The sequence below is a fragment of the Rhinolophus hipposideros genome, assembly GCF_964194185.1.
Source record: "Rhinolophus hipposideros genome assembly, chromosome: 23".
NCBI lineage: Eukaryota > Metazoa > Chordata > Mammalia > Chiroptera > Rhinolophidae > Rhinolophus > Rhinolophus hipposideros.
Window position 1 is genome coordinate 3,441,586 of NC_138069.1, and position 16,843 is coordinate 3,458,428.

A 16,843-nucleotide genomic window follows, 5' to 3' on the forward strand; every position below is an offset into this window, starting at 1 on the left:
GTATAATGTGATGGCTGGACTTATCCGAGGCTGGAGCATGCCGGGGTAGGAAACTTGGGTTCTCTCAGCACAGGGCTAGGCACAGAAGGACCGAGAAGGACTGGAAATGGCCAGGCTATCCCAGCCAACTGCTCGCTCCTGCCCAGATTCCATCTGGCCCTGGTTTCCGCCCCTGCTCAGTCTGACCAGGCTCCCTGGTGCTCTCTAGACATGTTCATGCCCCTCCCCTAGCTCCCTCCCTCCCCCCACACACACTGCAAAGGGGCGGGGAGAGCCGGCCACTCTTCCTCCCCTGGGCCAGCCCTCTCTGAGCAGCAGCCAGGCCTGCGAGGATAAGAGCTTTGCAGCTAGCCCTCCCACACACCAGCCAGCTTGACAGAGCCACCGGCACCATGAAGGACGAGGTGGCTCTTCTGGCCATCGTCACCCTCCTGGGAGTCCTGTTGCAAGGTGGGCTGGCTACTGTTTAGGAGGTGGGTGGGCCTCAGACCCCTGCACTCTGTCTTCTGCCCTCCAAGCCCTGGGGAGGTACTGGAGGGCCTAGGCCCAGGTGAGGGGTAGAGGTGGGGCCCCCTGCTTAAACTGGTGCTCAAATTCTTCTGATCCCACTGACCCTACCATGGGAGGCTTTCCCCAGATGGGGAGTGGGTTAGCCCCAGAGGAATGTCTGCAGGGAAAACTGTGAATGCTGGAGAGGGACCAAGGCTGATAGGGGCTGCGAAATAGAAAAAAGCCCCTGAGGGATGACTGAGGTAGGCATGTCAGGTACCTGGCTTGGGATTGGGGTGGTGGCCCCAGAGGAGGCTAGGGTCTTCAGGAAGTAGGCAGGCATCCAGCTGCGTTGGGCTGTGGCACCCAGGGGTGTGTGCTAGGATGAATGGGTAGTCTGGTACTGGGTACAGAAGTGGCACAGCCATGGCCTGCTGCAGCCCTGCTCCAGCCAGTCCCTGTTCTCTCCAACTGTCCCCTCTTTGGGTGTCCCCTCTCTGGAAAGCCCTATCCCCTGACCCTGTCTCCAAAGGCACCCTCATCATGCTGGGACCATGTGGAGCTGGACATGGTTGGAACTTGCTCCTCTGGTGCCCCAAAGGTGCCTGCTTGGAGCCCTTCTCGCACTGGCCCTAGAGGACACATTCCCAGGCCAGATAGCCCCACTGCTTGGGACACCACTGCTCCACAGCATACACGGGCTAGGACAAGGTACCGCGTATGCTGTGGGGAAGGGCCTGGAGTGCCGAGCAGACTTCATCTCCAGCCACACCAGCAAGCTTGGCCCTCAGCCCCTGCTCATGGACCCAAAGATCCTACACCCTTAGCATTCATAGTGCACGTGGGATGTAATATGTTCACAAATGGCCTAGCACCAATGGTTCCAGGGCCACAGGACTTGTGGGAAGATAGTTGGGGGCACCCAGCATGGAGCTGTGTGTGTGGTGAGGGCCTGGCCTGGGGTTAAGAGAAGGGCCCCTGTGCACTTAGATCCCCTAGGGCAAACCCACTCTGGCACCCACCCACACTGGAATGAAGGGTGGCAGAGCCCTTGGGAACCTGGGGTTGGACTAGAAGACTACTAGCTGCAACCACCTGGGGGCAGGGGAAGAGTATATTTGTCAGATTTAGGCCAGGGCCCAGAGTGTCTGGACATAGAAACTGAGACAGGAGGCCATGCCACAGTTTGGAGGCACGGGAATCCACGCTTAAGTGACTCTGGCTTGAGGCAGGGTCAGGAGGCCTTGTAGGTGGGGGACCATGTGCTGCTAGCCACAGGGTGTGTGCTGCCCTGCAACTGGAAGAACACAGCCGGTTCTGTCTGGTGGCACTCCCTGTCGAAGACCCCCAAAGTCAAGGTCCATATCTAGAGACGGGGAGCTGGGTATTTGCCTGCATTTTGCAAGTCAAATGATTCAGAAGGAAAGTCTGAGTGACCCGCCCATGGCAGGTGTCCCTGTGACTGGTATCCTCCTCCCCCTACACTCACAGGGCACCCCAGGCCAGCACCCTGCCTAGCCCATTGAACGTCATGGACAGGCGGCGAGCCCAGAGACGAGCGTTGCGGGGAGGTCCCCTCGGGAGGTCTTTCAAGGGGGGTCGTGAAGAACTAAGCATGGAGATGGGAGGAGAAAAGAAGGTGAGGGCCGGATGAGAGGCGGGGGCCCGCGGGGAGCGGCTGGAGTCCGGCGGCCAGACCTGACTCCCGTCCCCTTCGTCCTCAGCCTACTTCTCCCTGAAGGTGATCTCAGCGCGCAGGACCTTCCGCGTGTCGCCGCCGCTCACCACCGGCCCGCCCGACTTCGAGCGCGTCTACCGAGCCCAGTGAGGCTGGCGGGAGGTCGCTGGGCGGGGAGCGCGAGTCGGGGGGGCAGGGTCCGCCGTGCCCCGCCCGCGCCCTCACGCCGCCCCGCCCCTGCCGCAGAGTGAACTGCAGCGAGTACTTCCCGCTGTTCCTCGCCACGCTCTGGGTGGCCGGCATCTTCTTCCACGAAGGTCTGGACGCGGCGCAGGCCGCACGCACTGGAAGCCCAGGGGTCCCGGAGCCAGTGCGCCCACCTGACTCCGCTCGTCCTCCCCCAGGTGCGGCGGCCCTGTGCGGCCTGCTCTACCTGTTCGCGCGCCTCCGCTACTTTCAGGGCTACTCGTGCTCGGCGCAGCAGAGGTGAGGACTGGGGCGGGGAAAGGCGGCAGGCGGGCGGGCGGGCTCTTGGCTGCAGGGGCCCCGAGCGGAGGGCGGGCAGAACCGGGCAGCCGGCGGGAGGCGGGGCCCTTGGGGGGCTCCCGGCTGGGCTCCCGACGGGGCTCGTGGGAGGGGCGGGGCCGCGAGCCCGGGGCGGGGCTCCGCCGGCTTCACCCCTGCTGAGCACCGCCCACAGGCTGGCCCCGCTGTACGCGAGCGCGCGCGTGCTCTGGCTGCTGGTGGCCCTGGCGGCGCTTGGTCTGCTTGCCCACTTTCTCCCGGCCGCGCTGCGCGCTGCGCTTCTGGGGCGGCTCAGGACACTGCTGCCTACGGCCTGAGACCGAGGAACCGGGTCGGCGGAGCTGGAGAAGAGCCGGAGACTCCTGGAGGACGCAGGAGGGTGCTCGCCCACCGTCCCAGTCGCTAATAAAAATGCCTGTGACCCGACGCCAAATGCGCTCTTTGGGTTGGACGGGGTCGCGCTGCACGGGCTGTGGAGCCTGGAAGGGGCTCAGCCCCCGGCCACAGCGGTGGGGTGGAGCTCCCGGGGGTGGTGGGGGCCGGGCGTGGAAGGAAAGGGGCCTCCACCGGACAGGGGCTCCGTGTTTTCCTCTTCCGCCCTGCTCTCAGCTCCCGGAGCGACCCGGCTGGCCCGCGGGCGCCTGTCCCGCCCAGGTTCACCCTCCCCCCAGCCCACGGCCCCTCCCTGCTGCCCGCACCCTCCTTGCCTGCCCCCCTCTTCTGAAGCCTGCCCCTCAGCCACTCTATTACATGTCCCCTGGCCTTCATAACCCTACACCAGGGACCCGTTCTTGTCAGCACTAGTTCTCCGGCGTCTAGAACAGTGTAGATGTTCAGGGCACCCTGCCGTGGAGCCTTGGGGACGACGAACACGGTCCGTGTCGTCGTCATAGGCGCTCTCAAGAAAACGTCCGGGTGCCTTGGGGGGGCCAGATCCCCGGAGGGCCTCCCTTCTGGGCAGAATGTCCCTCAACAGGTGACAGCCGAGCTGGCAGAGGAACTTTGCTAGCAGCGCAACAGTGTGGGCAAAGGCCCAGAGGTGGGCAGGAGACCCTAAAATGTGTCAGAGAGGGGGATGAACGGGGCCTTGGGGACCGTAGAGGGCAGGGTTGAGACCCTCAAAGGAGGGGGAATGAAGAGGTGGGAATGGCTTCGGTTTGGGAGACTCTGCAGCTAGTAGTTCAGGGTGATGAGAGCTTCGGGGTGATGAGAGCTACGGGGTGTGCTTGGTTGGGGTGGACCTTGTGGAACTGGATGGCTTTGGAAGCCCACACCCAGATTCCAAGCTGGCTCCAACCACGAGTATGCAGACCCTTCAAGGAGGCCCAGGCCTAGACTGGAGGGTCCTGGGAAAAGGGGCATGAGGTAGTGCGGAGCTGTGTGTGGGGAGAGTCTGGCTCCGTGGCTTTGCCCGGAGGTGGCATCACCTGGCACCTGGCCTTCCCCCAGCAGCCGGAGCTCAGAGTACAGTGTGAGGCACACATTTCGTTAACCCTTTATTACAAGTCACGCTCTTATAGAAGTATATGTGGACTTAGGTGAAAAAATCAAATGTATCCAAGAATAAAAAACACAGCACATAAAGTAGTATATGCATTCCAGTGTTCGCGCCGGAGACAGTGGGCGCCCAGGAAAAAGCTCTTCTAAAACGGCCTGGCTCAAGCCTGCCGGCTGCGAACGGTTCCGGGCGGCACAGGCCAGCCTCAGGCACAGTGTGGGGACCGCCGCCTCCTCCTTCGGCCCGGCGGGCGGGCAGCACCAGCTCCTGGGGCATCCGGGCCAGCGGCGACCCCAGGCCACTGAGCAGTGCCAGGGACAACGCTTCAGGTTGGGTCGGTTGCGCCTGGCCCTCCCAGGGCTGTAGTGAAGACGTCCCAGGCCTCCTGGGCTTCAGGGCCAGTCCTCAGAAGCCCTCCCTTAGTCGGCCTTTTTCAGGAAGATCTGGAAGAATCAGCTCAGGGTCAGCAGGGGCTACAGAGCTGGCACCATCTAGCTACTGGGAATAGCTGCTGTTCCCTGCGCCCTGCCCTGTCCTGCCTCACCTCGCTCAGAATGACCCACACCGGCGAGTCTGTCTGGATGGAGAGGCGCAGTGCTTCCAAGGGGCCAAAGGCAGGATCCACCTCACCCTCTGCCACACCCTTGTAGAAGGAGCCTGGGGGAGGGCATCGCTGAGAGCTTGCCCCAAGTCCCCTGCTCAGTCCAGCCTCTCCCCACCTGACCCTACTCACCTATCTGGAGGTAGCCATCAGGACTCCGTGGGTACCGGAGGGTGGCTGAGCGGCCCTCCTGCAGGGCCTCCTTGTCTGATTGAGGGTTCTGGGGGCAAAATCAAAGGGTTGAATGAAGCGAGGGGCTGTGGGAAGGACCGGTCTCCGTGTACACCCACGCCCTGCCACACTCACATCAAAGGGCAGCACCTCTACAGAAGTGTTGAAGAGCTTGTCCTCTGGGTGCTCAATGTTCCCGCTGCGGAAGAAGAAACTGCGGCCAGGCAAGCCTGTGAGGTGCTGCAGGGTGGGGCACTCCCCAAGCCTGGCCCAGCAGGCAACGTGCTAGGCCTTGGCCCCAGGTGCTGGGCCAGGCTGGGCACCACTAGGGGCAGCTGTTGGGCTGTGCCAGGTAGCCAGGGCCTTCTCATAGGGACAATGGTGATAGGCAATGTGACTGCATTCCTCTGGGCACTGCCTGACATAGTCTTTACAAGGTAGCTACTGTTATGAGCCCCACTCTTCAGATAAGGAAACTAAGACATGGTGAGGTTGACTAATTTGATGGGGGGTCACAAAAATTTGTGGCACGACCTGTACCCTGGTAGCCACCCCACCCCTCCCCAAGGTGGACGTGTGGGTGCTGGCACTGACCGCTCAAGACGCAGCGGCTGGAAGAAGCGGAAGCGGATGAAGTCCCCTGCAGCAGGCGTGAAGGCCCAGAAGAAGTCCTCGCGTAGGTAGGCCTTCTCCAGGGTGAAGTGCTGGTATGTCTTAAGGCTTGTGCTCACTTCGGCTGGCGGGTTCACGTGCTCCTTCCGCAGCGCCTGCTTCCCAAAGTCCTTGTCCTGCAGCCCCGGAAGGACAGCGGTGCTGGAGCACTACTAGAGTGGACTTGCCCTGCCATCCCTCGCCCCACCACCCCCACCCCTCATCCCAGCCCGGGCTCTGCCTGGACTCAGCCAGGTTCACATGGGGCACAGCCCACCTTCAGCTTCTGAATCTTGCCCGCCAGGGAGGAGTGAGTGCCCACGTGCTGGAAGAGGGACGGCTTGAAGCGGATCCGAAGGTTGGCCTTCTGCCGGTCACAGTGCTTCTGCAGAGTGGAGGGGGCAGCACCCTGGGGCTCAGTGCAACTCTGCATCTGAGGACAGGGCCTCCCACAGCCAGATGGCCGTGGACACAGGCACACAGAGTCTGTGAGTGTGCCCCTGACGTGCATTTGTCACTGTCCTCATGGTGGTCACTGGTTGCTCATCCTGCACTGGGTACCACCTCTGGGTTTCCTCAGCTTCACACCAGCCGCAGGGGTGGCTGCTACAGCTACAGCCCCAGTGCTCAGGTCCATGCTGGGGATGGCGTGCACCACCACCCTACCCGCCTCTGGGCAGCCCCTGCTCACCGCGTCCTTCTCAGGGTTGCAGACCTTCACCCACAGAATATGGTCCAGAAGCCAGTCGATGGGCTTGTCCCGGTAGAACATGAGGATGAACTCCACAATCAGGCTCAGGTCCAGCGACTTGAACATTTTCCCTGGGGGAGGAGTGAGGGGAAAGAGGTGCTGAGCGGGCACCTTTGCTCTGCCCTACTTCCTCTTACTCCCTATGGGAGCCACTGGGGAGGCCCACAGCAAACCCTGTGGCAGGCTGCAGGCAGGTGCAGGCACTAGGGGGCAGAAGTGATGGTCGCAGAGGGTGGGTGGGAACAGTTCAGGTGGGACTGCAGTGGCCACTCCAGGAAAGTCTCCCAGCATGCTGCTGCGGGGTGGGGGCTGATGACTGTGGGGCTGAGGGGCTCTGTTCAGACCCACAGGATGGGGGTAGGGGCACACCAATGAAACCCAGCTGGGAGAACTCCAGGATCATCCAGTCCTCTGAGGGCTGCTGCAGCGCGAAGTTCTTCATGGTGCTCAGGTAGTTGGGCTTGGCCACTATGTCGTCCTCCAGCTGCACAGTGGGGGGCACGAGGGGGCCGGGACTCAGGATGGGCACCCCCAGGCCCAGCTGGGGTGGAGGCGGGGCAGAGCAGGGTGCCAGTGCTGACCTGCACATAGTAGACGCCTTTGGACTGCGCGTACATCATGAGGAAGCAGTAATCGAGGTTCTGTTTGGTCCTCCACCTGTGGGCCAGGGGCAGGGCCTCAGGAGTGCAGACCCACCCGCCTCTAGTGTGGCTGCCACAGGTGTACTGGAGACAGAACCCTCCCCGCATGCAGGGGTCCTCCGATGGAGAAATGGAGGTACTGCAGCCAACAGACTGGGCTCTCTGCACAGGTGGGAAGGTTGCTGGGGGTATGGGAAGGGTGCAGTGCTAGTACCTGACTCTCTCCTTGGGGTCCCCAAAGGATTCTCGGAGGCGGGAAAAGTCAGGGTAGAAGTGGGGGGAAGGGGAGATGACTTCCAGGAGGCCGGAATGGATCTCTGTGGGGAACCTGGGGGACAGGAGGGCCCAGTGGGTGTGCTGCCTCCTGGGCCTGGGGCAGCAGGCAGAGCTGAGCCAGCCAGACACCGTCCCTTTCCTAAGGCCCATCAGACGTACGTCCCCCATACCACACGCAGCCGACCGAGTCAGTGGGGCTCAGGAGGGGTTGGGCCACCTCTGCACACCCATGCTCTTTCAGCCAATAGGGGCAGCACCCTCCCTCAGAGAGGGCACTATCTTGTGGGGGAGGCAGGCACCTGCCTGCCCCACCCCCTGCAAAGGGTCCTCCCTCCACCAGCTGTGTCCGGCTGCCAGTACTCACAAGGCCTTGATGTTCTCCGTCACCACCGAGGTGTACTGTGGGTCAGTCTGTGGGGAGACCAAGTGCCCTCTCTAAGCCGCCTGCCACCCCAAATGGCCTGAAAGAAGGGGCTAAGGCTTCAGATAACCCCACACATGGAGGGAGTGAGCCATCCATGCTGAGGGCCACAGGTGCCTCAGAAAAAGCCCTTCAGGGTCTCTTGGGCCATGGAGTAGGGTACACTCGGTAACTGGCATCTCCATGAAGGAGTGCTAAAATGTTTCTTTCCTTTTAACTTTTTATCTTGATAAATTTGTGAATGACAGTGAACTTCTGATAGCTTTTCCCTCTGGAATGTTGCTCTCTTTGCATTTCTCCTTCTTGTTATTTGGTGCCAAATGTCCTCCTCGGAATGTGCCCCGCGCCCCGGGCCCCGCGCCCCAGCTCACTCGCCTCTGCGATCAGCACCACGATGACCGAGTCCTCCTTCTCCTGCGGGCTCAGCTCCGAGATGAGCGAATGCAGCGTGTCGGTCAGGTAGGAGTGCACCTCGCGCCGCACGCTGGGGATACCCATCACCACCGACACTGCAGGGGGTGGGGGTGGGAGGTCGGAGGTCGCTGGCACCACAGCGGGACCGCCCCCAGCCCGCCCCTTCCAGCCCGCCCCTACCTCCAGTGCGGCCCTGGCCCACGCGCACGGCCGGCTGCAGGCTGCTTTCCTTGGCCAGCAGGTGCGGCAAGTGGTGGAAGACGGTGGGCAGGTGCAGCACGTGCTTGTGTGAGACGTTCCACGGCTTTAGTCGTGGGTCCTCTGGGTCGGGAAAGGGCAAGTCAGACGGCGCGGCCTGCTACCAGCCCTGCCTGCCCTGCAGCCCCACTCTGTTGCTCACCCGTTAGACGGCCCCAAGTGCGATTGCCGTCTCGGTCTCGCAGCGCCTGCCTCTCCGACACGGCCCTCTTGATCTCGTCCAGCACCAGGTTGAGCTCCTTGGAGCGCTTGAGGCTCTCCTGCTCAGCCGCGTGCAACCGGTCGCGCAGCGCCAGGAACTCCCGCTGGTACACGTCCACCACATCGCCTGTGGGTGGTCCCCATGCTGTCACCAGGAGGCGGCCTAGAGCTGACCCACAGCCCTTTGAGGGTGTCAGCGCACACGTGTGCGTGCCAATCTGTGCGACAGCCCATCTACATCTGTGCTCGTGCCTGCCACTGAGGAGCTCTCTGGGTTTAAAGGTCACTCTGAAGTCACAATGACACATATGGGGAAGGAAAGCCTCCACTGGGGTATTAGCCCTCTCTAGTACTCTCTTCCAACCCGGTTATTTTCTCCTTTGAGGAGGCATCTGAAGTGGGAGGGCTGCAGGACTACTTCCGGCCCCAGGAGGGACAATCCTAAACTGGGGCTGCAACAGTCTGAGGCTGAACCCTCTCCATCCAGTGCCTCCCAAAGCCCCCTCTGGCTTCCTGCATCATCTGCTCCTTCCAGGCGTAGGACACCCAAGGTCCCATCCACAGCACGCACGCACGAGTACCCAGCCCTTCCTTGAGGAGCTTCTCAGTGCCCAGCATTCCCCCGCTCCCTCCTCTCCACCTCTGCACTTGGCTCCCCACCCTCCTTCACAAAGGAGATCACAGGCAGCCCCATCCCTAAGGCAGCTCTGGGGAAGGACAACCTCTGGGGACCCTCCTCCCATCCTCCGAGTAGGACTGAGCCTGCACACAGGGTCTATGACAGTGTGCCCCTGACGCGCATTTGTCACTGTCCTCATGGTGGTCACTGGTTGCTCATCCTGCACCGGGCACCACCTCTGGGTTTCCTCAGCTTCACACCAGCCGCAGGGGTGGCTGTTACAGCTACAGCCCCAGTGCTCAGATGAGCAAAACGATGTTGAGAAACTAGTCCAGGGTCACTCAGTGAGGCAGTGGCCCCGGGGGACCAGCCCCAAATACCTTAAGGCCTGCTTCTCTGGAGACCTGTCACAACCTCCAGCTGGGTCCCAGCTGTGGACACTGGGGTGCAGGGGCCAGGAGCAGCACAGAGGTGGTGTTGCCTAACAGTGGAGAGGGGTCCCCGGGGTGCCCATATCTGGTGCCACTGGTCGGACAGGGCCAGTGGATAAGAATGAGACAGTGTCATCTCCGCGTGTGGCTGCTACAGCAGGTCCTGGTAGGCTGTGCACTCCAGGCCCTCTTCGTCTGCCCTCTTCATTTGCTGTCACACACGGCTCCTTGTCTGCCTAACGGCCACGTCGTCACACATACTATGGTCTCTTCTGCCCGGACCCCTTTCCTCCTCTGGGCCGAAGGAACATCCATGTAGCCTTCAAGTCCTGGTCTCCAAGTCTCCAAGCCCAGGAAGCCTTCCAGAACTCCTTTCCCATCCCCAGACAGCTCTTCTGCTCCTTGATCCCTGGTGGGGGTCACAGCCCCAGAACGCCCTGGGATGGTGTTACTCCCCACAGCTGTGGGCACCAGAGGTCACAGTCAAGGCAAAGTTTGCTCACCTCAGGGCATACCCCATTCTGCAGCACTCCACATCCAACTGGCCCAATCTCCCTCACCACACCCAGCCTACCTGGGGCTAAAGGTCAAGGCCACTACTCTAAGCTACAGAGCTGGGGGACAGCCCTGGGGGTTGGGGCAAGGAGGGGAGAATCAGGTTACTGGATCTGCCAGCACTGCAGCTGGGTTGCAAGGCCAGGTTACCCTGGAAACCCGACCTCCTGAATGGGAGTAGCCAACCCACAAAGTTCAGGGCCAGCCCTCAGGGGATTGGGGCCGGGGCTGGAGAGGGTCGGGGTGGGGGCTGGAGATGCTGAGGCCCAGCAGGAGGGAATTCAGAGCCACCTGGACATGGCAGGTGTCCTCCTTCCTGCCTGAGTCCCTACCCACCTACCTATTGCTCCCTGCTGCCCACCCCAGTGCAGTGGAACCACTGAGTCCTGCCCAAGGCAGCCCCCTGCAGTGGGGCCCTCTGTGAAGTAGGGGTAGGGTAAGAAGGCCTCATCCCCCCTCTGACTGCTGCCCATTGTTCCCTTACACCGTCTCTGATCTTTAAGTAGGCTAGCCTGCCCCAGGTAGACAGGCCAGGTGGGCAGGGCTGGGTACTGCTACCCCGAATCACCCTGACCACCAAGGTCTGGGCATAGCCTGCTCCCTGCCCTGGCTGTCCTTCCCAGCGGCCTCCCTCCAGCTAGGTCCTGAGCTTCCTGTTTACTAAGAGATGATGGGCCCCACAGGTTCCTGGGCCTGGCTCCTGCCCACACTGACCCTTCTGTCACGTCTCTGAACACTGCAGACTCTGTCCCTCGGCAGCAGGCCCCTGCTCCTGCCCTGCCTGCCACCTGCAAGGTCCCCAGTTTGACCCTCATCCCTGGCTTCTCGTTCATGGGTCCACTCTGTTCTTGCCTGTCAAAGCCAGAACCTCAAGCTCTTGACTACCTCCCCATGTGCTGAACCTTACGCCAGAGCTCTGCGAGGCCCTCCTGGCACCCCACAAGCTGCATGGGCTGGGCGGCTGGACTGAAGTGGTGAGTAGGCTGGGAAGGCAGCTCAAGTGATGGACAAAGGCCTGGGAGCCCCTGGCCTCTGGAGGACATGGTAGAAGTTCCTGGGAGCTGGGGCTGAGGAAACCTGACTTGTCCTTCAATCCATAGCTTTTTACCCCAGGGAAGTGGGGTGAGGGGCCTGCCCCTGGGCACAGCTGGCCCCAGGGAAGGACTGCAGCTGTAGCCACACTACTGGTGGCTTTCCCACCCTTCCCCCCCACCTGAAGGCAGAGTAATCCGGACACCTGAGGCCCATGGACCACAGTCTTTCCCAGGTCCCTTCTTGGTTGAAGAAATAGACCTCGTGCCCTGTACTTAGGGAAGGGAAAACTGGCTCAAGGGAACAGGCTGGAGCCAGGCTCAGGGCAGGTCTGCTGTTAACAGGGAGGTGGGGCGGGGCATGGAGAGGGGGCAGGTGTTCTCTTTTCCTCCAGGAATTGTATCTACCCTCCCAGTGGTCAAGAGGGGTGTTCATCATAGCTGAAGTCCAGGCTGTTGGGGCACTGGGGAGGGCCGTGTGGCTGAAGCCAGCCCCCAGGAGGGTCAGCTGTCCTCCCTGGGGACGGGCCTTCAGCAGACACTTGGCAAAGGGCTACAGTCTGAGCGCTAGCAGAGCTGTTGCACAAATGTGGTCAATACTGGATGTGAAACCCATATCCAGGGCCTGTCTTGCCAAGGCCTACATGTTCTTTCTGGTCCTGGGCTTCCAGGATGCCACCTGCTCCTGCTGCCTCCTTCCTTTCTGGCCCCCTGCCCACCTCCTCCCTTCCTGCAGATCTGGGTTCCTCTACCTTTCCCCTAAGTATCAGTGCCTGGGCCAATCCTATCCTGAGCTCCCTGCTCGCTGCAAACTGGAAGCCAGGGTCCAGTCTGGCCTCAGCCTGGCTTAGTCTGGCTTTCCCACCGGCTTAACACGGCTGTCTACATGTAAGAATGAGAAGGGGTCATATAAGCCCAGATTCAGGGTTCTCTTGAGGCCTTCAAAGACCTGGACCTACTGAGTCCCCCGAAACAGTGACAGCCCTCAACAAGGAAGGCCCAGGTCATACCCTGACCACATCTCACAGGCTCCTGGGCTTCTGTGCCTCAGAGATGAGGACCCCTGCATCTGAGCCCCACGATTCGTTGGCTGGGGGGTACTCTCCTGCTCCTAGGCCCTTGGATACCAGCATCCTTGAAGCTTCCCCTCAGGGAAAGTGGGCCCTAAATTAGGTCACTGGAATGCCCCTCCACACACACACAAACACACTGGCTCCCTGTGGCCAGCCAGGCCTCCAGAGAAGGTGTCCTGGTGGGGCGTGTGCTGCAACTCTTGACATCAGACTGAGGGCCTGTGGCTGCTGCAGGAGTCACACAGGAAGTGCGGCTTCGCCAAGGACAGGGTACAGGGGCTCATCCCTCCCACAACTGGACAAATGGGCCCCAGCCCATCAGATACGGCCCCACCTGGGCCTCCATGCCAGTCTGCTTATGTAGTCACTCTCCCAGGGGTCCAAAATGCCATTCCTAGGGTGACACACCCCACCTACAGAGGCTCTGCCACAGCCATGCCCTCCTAGCACCAAGCCCTAGGGGATTCCCTCAGGGCCCCTGGCCTCCACCTAAACAGGAGGACTGCAGTAGGCTGGGCTGAGCAGGCAGGAGCCAGGTGGGGGGCTGCTGGGGCTTGGAGGGTCAGGAAGGCTCTAGCTCCTTCCCCAGCCTCATGTAGTGTGGTGTAGGGAAACGGAAGCAGGAGGTGGGAGGGAGGCCGAGGGTCACTTGTCCTCAGCCCGACCCTGCTCACGCTTTCTGTAGGAAGTCCAGGAGGAGGAAGGAAGCCCTTCCCCGGGGCCTCTTGTGCTGCCCACTGGGTGGACAAGGGCCTGCAAGGGCCTCCTCAGCCCCAGCCACCCCAACCAACACCAAGCAACTGCAGCCAGTGCTGGGACCTGCCTCTCCTCACCCCCATCCCCAAGTGTGCTGGCCAGTCTCAGAGGGCCATGGTGGTGGGCTGGCCAGCTTGACCAAACTTCAGGTGCTGGTGATGCCCCAGTGAGACCACCCAAAGTGGGTTAACCGACAGTCGGGGTTGCGCTGGCTGCTCTGAGGCCTCCATGCCCTCCCGCAGCAGCCACAGGAATGGGGCCCCAGTACCCAGGGCCCTGTGCAGCTGTCCTGGGGCCAGATGTCATGGAGGAGGGCTGTGGAGGCCCCAGGGAGCAGCACCCACAGTGGCTTGGTGTGCCGGGTGGTGTGGGGGGAGGGCACTGCCTGGATGTCTGGCTGCCCCCACACCTCTCTCAGGAACACAGTACCTGCTTTAGCCCAGGTGCATGGAGCCGATGCCTTGGGAAGCACCTGGCACAACCACCTCTGTGACCTTGTGTCTGTCCCTCTCTGAGAACTCCAAGCCCTAGCTGGCCAGTGGGAGCGACCACCCCCAGCATGGGCGTAACTGTACTCACGAAGGCGGGTCCCAGAGCTGCATGGGGGACCTGGCGACTGCAGGGCCAAGTGGCCCAACCCCAGCAGAAGAGAATTTCGTTATTCCGGCAACAAACAAGTGGGGGCGAGGATGGGAGGGGCGTCCTCCCGCGCCAGCGGGCGGGGAAGGGGCGCCCACGTCGGCTTCCGGCCGCCTCCCGCGGTCACTGCCCGGACCCGGATCCGCTCGGCCGCGGGCCCCCAGATGCGCCCAGGTGCGCCCAGGTGCGGGACGGGCTGCGGGGCGCGGGCCCGGCGGGGAGGGCTCACCTTTTTGGCCGCCGAGCGCCGCGTACCAGGAGAGAGAGAGGAAGGCGCACAGGCAGAGGAGCAGCAGCGTCAGGAAGGTGCCATTGCGGAGCCTCATCTCCTCGGGTGCGCGGCGGGCGCCGGCGGGGCCGAGGCCGCATGGCCCGGGAGGCCCGGGCCGGGGCGCGGGGCCGGGTGGGGGGCGACGGGGGCCCCGGCCCCGGGGCAGGGAGGGGCGGGGCCCGGGGCCGGGCGGGGTTGGGGTCGGCTCCTCCGGGGCTCTGGGCGCGGGTCGCGGGCACGGGGCCTCGCTCCGCGGCTGGGCCAGGCCGGACTGGACTGGGCTGGGCGGCGAGAGCCGCGGCCCGGCCTGGATCCGGGGCCGCCGCGGAGTCGGCGGCGCGGGGCGGGGCGGGGCGGCCGGGATTTAAAGGGGCCGCAGTACCCGCGGTTGCAGCCATCACCGCGAGGAGGCGCGGCGGGGACCAGCTCCCGCTTCGGGAGAGCGGCCCCCGCGTGGGCTCGCGCGTCCGGGGCTGCGGGCCGCCCTGGGTACGGCCTCAGGTAGGTCGAGACGGGGACCTTCGCGAGTGCGGGTCGGCTGCGGTGCAGGCGGCGCGCCCTGGCCCCCCAGTCCCTCCTCAGTGAGGGACATCTCCATTATGACCCCCCTCCAAATCTGGACCTCATTCCCGGCCCTTCCCCCAGGTCTGAGGGGGTCTAGGAGGTAGAAGGGGGAAGGTATGAATGGAGCTGGCTCTGCCTCCAGCCAGGGGATTCGGTGGAGTAGCCCTGCCTGCATCGGCGCCCACGACCACTTCCCCTTTCAGGACTTTCTGTAGTGGCCGGATAAAGGCGTGCTAGGGACCTAAGGCGCTCCTGCTTCGTAAAATAGGGACAGTGGGCCGTTTTCATCAGTAGAGGAGCCGATGTGTGTGGGTGTAGGGCACAGTGATCAGCCCAGAGCTGTGATGGCCTTCCAGGTGTCAGGCGCGGGTGGGGCAGGAGACGGGTGCAACCTTGGGATGATGTGGGCCAGGGCCCAAAGGTCCATCGCTGCCTCTCTCTTCACTGCAGGATGCTTACACCTTCATTCTTGTACCAATTGCAGGCTTTCCCCAGCCATCTGTGGAACCATGAAGTGGACAGACCATAAAGGGATTCGTCCAATACAGGCACTAGGCAGACACTGGGGGCCTTAGCACCATTCCTAGTAGTCCTGGTTCCCAGCATTGGCTGCAAAGACCCTTGGTGCCTTGGTGGCAGAGGCCTTTTGGGGATGGGTTCAGACTGGGATATGCTGGGCATTTGTCTTTCCTCTTCCTCTTCCACATCTGGGGCAGGGTGAGAACCAGGGAGCATGGCAGGGCCTGGGCATTTGCCTCTGCAGAGTATTTCTGCCAGGAGCAGGTGAGGCAGGGCTAGTGGCTGAGGCGGGACTTGATCCTAGGGTCTGGTGAAATGACTGGCCTCAGTTTTCCTGCAGGCCTGAGTCCAGTGCTGACACAGCAGGCACTGTTCTGAGCTTGCTAATGAACTTTATGAACTGAGGCTGGCCTTGTCAGAGCCTCCCAGAGGAAGCTGCCTTGTTTTGTGTTCCTTTGTTTTCTCAGGCATCTTCCATTTGTGGCATGGGATAACAGGTTTTCATTGGGCTGTAATACAAAGGGTGTGACGTTTTTTTCTAAATGTGTATTTAAGTTTAAAAATGAGTTGACTTAAGGAAAATTATTAAACCAGTAAAAATTAAGAAGGCCTGTTAGTGACTAAAGTTTGGGAAGTTCCCTTGAGTCTCCTCCCCCTCCCCACTCTGGCTTTGGGGCAGGAGTGGGATGAAATTCTGCCCTGACACATGGAAAGTGCGGGGCCTCTGTCAGAAATGGGACTGTCCAGGGCTAGGGTGGGGGAGAAGGGTGGTGACTGACTTTGGGAAGTGTGAGGTCTGGAGTGAAGAAGAGTGGGGGAGGGGCTAGGGTGAGTAGGCTGGAGGGTGCTACAGGGGTCCAAGGCAGTGGAGATTGAGGGCAGTCTTTCCAGATCCCTACTGCCCCATCAGAATCCCAGGAGGGAGTTCTCTGTGCCACACAATCACTAAGGGGCACACACCTACTACTTGGCTGAGGATGGTCCTGCACGAGATCTGACCTGCCAGGATTGTACACTGAGGGTGAGAAGGGACAGCCCGAAAGAAAGCTGGCTGGGTTCTACCACTGCAAGGGGGCTGGAGAGGGTGTGGTCAAAAGCAGAAGCCTAAGGAGGCATGTCCCCCAGACCTGCAGAAGTGACAGAGAGAAGGCCCATTGCATGCATTCATTGAGCCCTGCTGTCTCTGTGCTTTAGCCTGTCCCTCCCAGTAGTCCCCTCCCTGCATACCCAACTTCATCCTTGGAAACAGGGCAGCAGTTGCCTGGCTCCTGGCCAGTTTTCCGCTGCTCTCTGTGCCCTCACAGTAATGAATTCCTCGGGGCCTGCCTGCAACCCAACTCCCTCTGGGTACTTCTAGGCAGGTGAGGACTGCCTATCACCCTGCCGCTCAGGGTGGGGCAGCCCCGAATCCAAGGGTTCAGCTTCTTGGGGAGAGTGATGCTGGCCCCCACCCAGGAGGGAGAATGTTGCCAAATGGGCAAGGAAAGTCCTGCTTTCTAACCAGAGCCCAGGCTGTGGGCCTTCCTCCTTTGTTCTTGTTTCCCACAGTGAAAATGCCCTTTTGTGTTGGGATTCCGTGCCAGCCCTCAGCCCACACTGCCTTCTGGAGACTTTTTGGACAGCCCTTGGAGGTGGTCGGTCCTCTCATCCTTCTTCATGGGGCTTCTTAACCTGTGGTCCAGGGATCCAGAGTTGGGGAGCTCCAGGAGCTGAGATGGGGGAAAGGGGGAAATCCATCTTTATTTTCACTAACCTCCAACTGAAACTTGGTATTTCCTTGAGTTCTGAATGGATACAGCAAAGCCCAGCA

At 61.6% G+C, this 16,843-nt stretch overlaps 2 protein-coding genes across 5 annotated transcripts; one reads left to right on the forward strand and one right to left on the reverse strand.

Annotated features, from left to right (window-relative positions):
- The first annotated feature begins 323 nt into the window (after positions 1 to 323).
- LTC4S (leukotriene C4 synthase) lies at positions 324 to 3,117 on the forward strand. 2 transcript variants are annotated; one of them, XM_081035816.1, is made up of 5 exons: positions 324 to 450; positions 2,214 to 2,313; positions 2,414 to 2,484; positions 2,572 to 2,653; positions 2,868 to 3,117. In XM_081035816.1, the coding sequence occupies exons 1-5, from the start codon at positions 393 to 395 to the stop codon at positions 3,007 to 3,009; spliced, it is 453 nt and encodes a 150-aa protein (XP_080891942.1). In that variant the 5' UTR covers positions 324 to 392; the 3' UTR covers positions 3,010 to 3,117. The 2 variants fall into 2 exon arrangements, with proteins under 2 accessions (XP_080891942.1, XP_080891941.1); XM_081035815.1 differs by having other exon boundaries at positions 2,414 to 2,653; positions 2,868 to 3,060.
- Positions 3,118 to 4,178: 1,061 nt separating this feature from the next.
- MGAT4B (alpha-1,3-mannosyl-glycoprotein 4-beta-N-acetylglucosaminyltransferase B) lies at positions 4,179 to 14,269 on the reverse strand. Of its 3 annotated transcripts, XM_081035437.1 has the most exons (15): positions 13,909 to 14,269; positions 8,517 to 8,702; positions 8,297 to 8,437; positions 8,078 to 8,211; positions 7,646 to 7,692; positions 7,220 to 7,333; positions 6,946 to 7,021; positions 6,734 to 6,848; positions 6,305 to 6,435; positions 5,891 to 5,998; positions 5,557 to 5,750; positions 5,098 to 5,176; positions 4,924 to 5,011; positions 4,735 to 4,847; positions 4,179 to 4,633 (listed from the first exon to the last, which is right to left on the reverse strand). In XM_081035437.1, exons 1-15 carry the CDS (start codon positions 14,003 to 14,005, stop codon positions 4,610 to 4,612), a joined length of 1,647 nt encoding a protein of 548 aa, XP_080891563.1. In that variant the 5' UTR covers positions 14,006 to 14,269; the 3' UTR covers positions 4,179 to 4,609. The 3 variants fall into 3 exon arrangements, with proteins under 3 accessions (XP_080891563.1, XP_080891562.1, XP_080891561.1); XM_081035436.1 differs by lacking the exon at positions 13,909 to 14,269 and having other exon boundaries at positions 5,098 to 5,161; positions 8,517 to 9,007; XM_081035435.1 differs by lacking the exon at positions 13,909 to 14,269 and having other exon boundaries at positions 8,517 to 9,006.
- Between the last annotated feature and the right edge of the window lie 2,574 nt (positions 14,270 to 16,843).

Excerpts from the sequence above, each read along its gene's own strand:
- LTC4S (XM_081035815.1), top strand. The coding sequence starts at position 393 with ATGAAGGACGAGGTGGCTCTTCTGGCCATCGTCACCCTCCTGGGAGTC. Across the intron at positions 2,314-2,413 it reads GAGCGCGTCTACCGAGCCCA|AGTGAACTGCAGCGAGTACT; the intron begins GTGAGGCTGGCG and ends CCCCTGCCGCAG. Across the intron at positions 2,654-2,867 it reads TCGTGCTCGGCGCAGCAGAG|GCTGGCCCCGCTGTACGCGA; the intron begins GTGAGGACTGGG and ends CACCGCCCACAG.
- MGAT4B (XM_081035435.1), bottom strand. The coding sequence starts at position 8,883 with ATGTGTCATTGTGACTTCAGAGTGACCTTTAAACCCAGAGAGCTCCTC. Across the intron at positions 5,012-5,097 it reads TAGAGGTGCTGCCCTTTGAT|AACCCTCAATCAGACAAGGA; the intron begins GTGAGTGTGGCA and ends TTTTGCCCCCAG. Across the intron at positions 4,848-4,923 it reads TGATGGCTACCTCCAGATAG|GCTCCTTCTACAAGGGTGTG; the intron begins GTGAGTAGGGTC and ends GCCCTCCCCCAG.